We start from the raw sequence: 3,270 nt of genomic DNA, 5'->3' as shown, positions 1-3,270 counted from the left end.
TTTTTTTGTATTTTTTTTAGTAGAGACGGGGTTTCACCGTGTTAGCCAGGATGGTCTCGATCTCCTGACCTCGTGATCCGCCTGTCTTGGCCTCCCAAAGTGCTGGGATTACAGGCGTAAGCCACCACGTCCGGCCTCCCTTTTTCTTGTATTTTTTAGGACAGATGAGGTTTCTCCATGTTGGTCAGGCTAGTCTCGAACCTCCGACCTCAGGTGATCTGCCTGCCTTGGCCTCCCAAAGTGCCGGGATTACAGGCGAGACACCGCACCCAGCCTTGGTAGCTGAATTTAATGCTCAGAGACAGCCCCCCTTCTTTTCTGCTCCTTAAACTCTGGCATTGTTCACTAGCTTCTGAAATCATCTGCAGTTCTTAGCTCTCTTGTGGGCACTTCACTAGTTTCTGAAATCCTCTGCGGTTCTTGTGAGCACTTCCAAGTTGGCTTAAAGTGTTACTGCAGGCCAGCAGCCAGCAGTCAGTTCAGTCAGGGTGGTGACCAAGGACCCTGAACAAGGCGTTTGGTTCCCTGGGCTGACGTTGGGATTGGACTCCAGCCGCCCTGCAGATTCCACAGGTGCCTCCCTCACCCTTGTCCACATTTATCCTTCAGCATCCTGCCTGCAAGTCCTCTGCTGTGCCACCCAGATAGGATTCTCCTGGGCCTTCCCTCCCCCAGGCGAGTGCAGCCCGAGCCAGCGCCGTGCCCACGCACAGCCGGAGCGTGTGTCTCACACTGACTGCAGGTTCTGATTCTTTCTTTTCCCAGTGCCAGGTGGAGCTCAACAGGAAAGTCCTAGCGGATCTGGCCATCTACGAACCAAAGACTTTTAAATCTTTGGCTGCCTTGGCCAATAGGAGGCGACACGAAGGATTTGCTGCTGCCTTGGGGGATGGGAAGGAACCTGAAGGCATTTTTTCCAGAGTGGTGCAGTACCACTGAAGACTGTTGCTGTGTTGATTAGGAAAAGACACAGAGTAATTTGCAGTTTGATTTGTTCTTTTGTTTATCTACATCCCAGTAACAGGCATGAGGGAAGGCCCTGTCTCTCTGGGACAGAGCGTCACAGATGACGTCCGTGTTTTGTGTGAATGAAACTCAACACTTCAGTTTTTGGAGTCATTTTCTGATAGCGAGCGAGCGCATGGAGGAGCATGTCCTGCTTCCAACCAAGGCTGCGGCGACACCTGGCTGTGGGATGCAGCTGAGCAGGCAGCTGCCTTCCACACGTGATGGGGGATCCCCACCCTGGCTCCCCTCAAGGGCTGTGTGCACAGTGCCCGCTTTCCAGTTCCCTGACCCACCCTGAGTCCCTACTCCATTCTGCTCAGGGCTGACCTCAGCCCTGTTTTCCCCTGGCCTCCAGTGTTCTTACGTCCAGCAGGGCCCTGTGGTTCAGTTCAGCCACCACTCAGAACAGCACCCTCAGCTTCCCTGTCTGCCAGATTCAGCACCCAGCAGGGACTGGAGGAAATGCTCATATCAGGTGGGTGGTGGCCTGGTCCCTGCAGGCTGAACTGGCTTTTCAGGCATCTCCAGGAAGCAACAGACAACTATCCCTTAACCCCAAGGGTGATGCACACTTCTCCCCTGGTCTTTCTGCCCCAGGAAGGCTCTTGAAACCCTGGTTATCAGCCGCTGTCTACCTGCTGATGCCCCCCACATTTACACAGCAGTGCACAGACCCCTGCTGCAACCTGCTTGTTTTGCTGGCCCTGCCATAGGAGCGTCTAAGCTGAGTGCCCATCTTCCCCCTGCAAAGGCAGGTGGCTTGCATCCTGTGGCAATGTGCCCTTCACCCTTTGCCAGCAATTGCTGGGGAGTCTTTCTGGCCCTTTTCTCAGACTCACCACCTACCTCCAACCTGCACAGAACAATCAGAGTCCTGGCCACTTGCTAGAGATGGCTTCAGGCCGACCACTCCATCCTCACTGCAGGCCTTCTTTCTTTTTGGCTTCCATAACTGCATGGCCCCTTAAGAGGTCCTCCTCCTGGCCCTCGTCACTGCCTGACGACAGCCACTATGCCCTATGCCTTTGGAGGCCAGGGACCAAGTCTCGTTCACTGTCCTTTCCGCTGCACGAATGCAGTGTCTGGCTGTGTGCACGGGGCACGCAGTGCCCGTGAGCCCTTGGTAAATGGCTTGTGGACAACAGGGTCAAGGACAGAGCCTTGGGCGGCCACGTTCTGTGCATTCTGCTGTGTGTGGCAAAGCTGCCCTTTCTGCATTTCATGTCAGTGAAGGAAGACATGGATGCGGCAGAGCACTGCGGGTTGCTCCCAGCACTCATTCGGTTTGTGCCATAGTCCTGTTCCCAGGCAGCCCCGGGGTGTGCCCCTGATTGGCTGGAGTCACCACCCACCTCCCACTCCTCGGGCAGTCACAGCTCAGGGAATGGGCGAGCAGCACCAATGAGAAACCAGCTGCGTAGAAAATTCCTTCTTTACTGGAGAGCCTGCAGTTGTAACTCACAGACAAGACATCCCTGAGCTGCCAGCCTGGTGGAAGAGGACATGAGTAAAGCTGTAACCATACCCTGTTGCCCATAGCAGGTGGTGAGGAGAGTGGGTCTTAGTTGGCACTGTTTGAGCTGCAGTATCAATCATGGCAGAGCTAGTGGACAGCTGGACCTGGGGGTGGGGTGAGGAGCAATGGTGGCCTCTGCATTTGAGCCCGTTGGAGCTAGGCAGTCACTGGCAGCTCAGTGTGTGAACCTGCAACCACTCAGGCCTCTGCTGCCCTTCCCTCTTCCCACTGCTTCACCCTTCCCCTGCCCCACGCAGGCTTCCCCGCTATCCTCACCCGTGGTCCTGTACTAGTCCTGGCAAAGGTTCCGGTAACTGTAGCAACAGATACCTACTGCCTCTCCTGCACAGCTGTGGTCGATCAGCGATATCAAGACGTTAAACGCACGAACCCCCTCACTGTCTCCCTGGCGTTTGTGGGGTAGCTCCTTCACATGTACAACACCCGACCTCCCTCCCCCGACTCCTTCCGTGGGCCTGAACCTGGAGGCACTTAGGCCTCCCAATGCTGGAGAGGCTCTGTAGAGGCGTCGAGGCCACGTTTCCAGTCCCCTCTCCACCCGTGTCTCCCCAGGGGCTGAGTTTTGAAGGCAAGACTTTGCGGGAGTCTGGCGTTAATAAGCATCCTAAAAACCTGGAGTCAATAAGGACTGAAGACACGACGCCGACGGCGGCCGGGTGACTCGGGGCACGCGCGTCTCATCCAGGGCGAGGCCAAGCGGAGCCTCTGACCCTGCCCGCGCCCAG

General features: G+C 56.1%; 1 protein-coding gene across 1 annotated transcript in view; it reads left to right on the top strand.

The window, feature by feature from the left end:
- The window catches only part of MRPL20 (mitochondrial ribosomal protein L20), a 9,661-nt gene extending 8,558 nt beyond the window's left edge, over positions 1–1,103 (top strand). Inside the window, 1 exon segment of the mRNA XM_011956397.1 lies at positions 766–1,103. Coding sequence (XP_011811787.1) covers positions 766–939 — 174 coding nt within the window. The 3' untranslated portion in view covers positions 940–1,103.
- Positions 1,104–3,270: the final 2,167 nt, after the last annotated feature.

Source organism: Colobus angolensis, unplaced genomic scaffold, assembly GCF_000951035.1.
Source record: "Colobus angolensis palliatus isolate OR3802 unplaced genomic scaffold, Cang.pa_1.0 Scaffold416, whole genome shotgun sequence".
NCBI classification, from domain to species: domain Eukaryota; kingdom Metazoa; phylum Chordata; class Mammalia; order Primates; family Cercopithecidae; genus Colobus; species Colobus angolensis.
The sequence above is the reverse complement of the archived record's forward strand: the minus strand, read 5'-3'. Positions and strand labels throughout refer to the sequence as shown.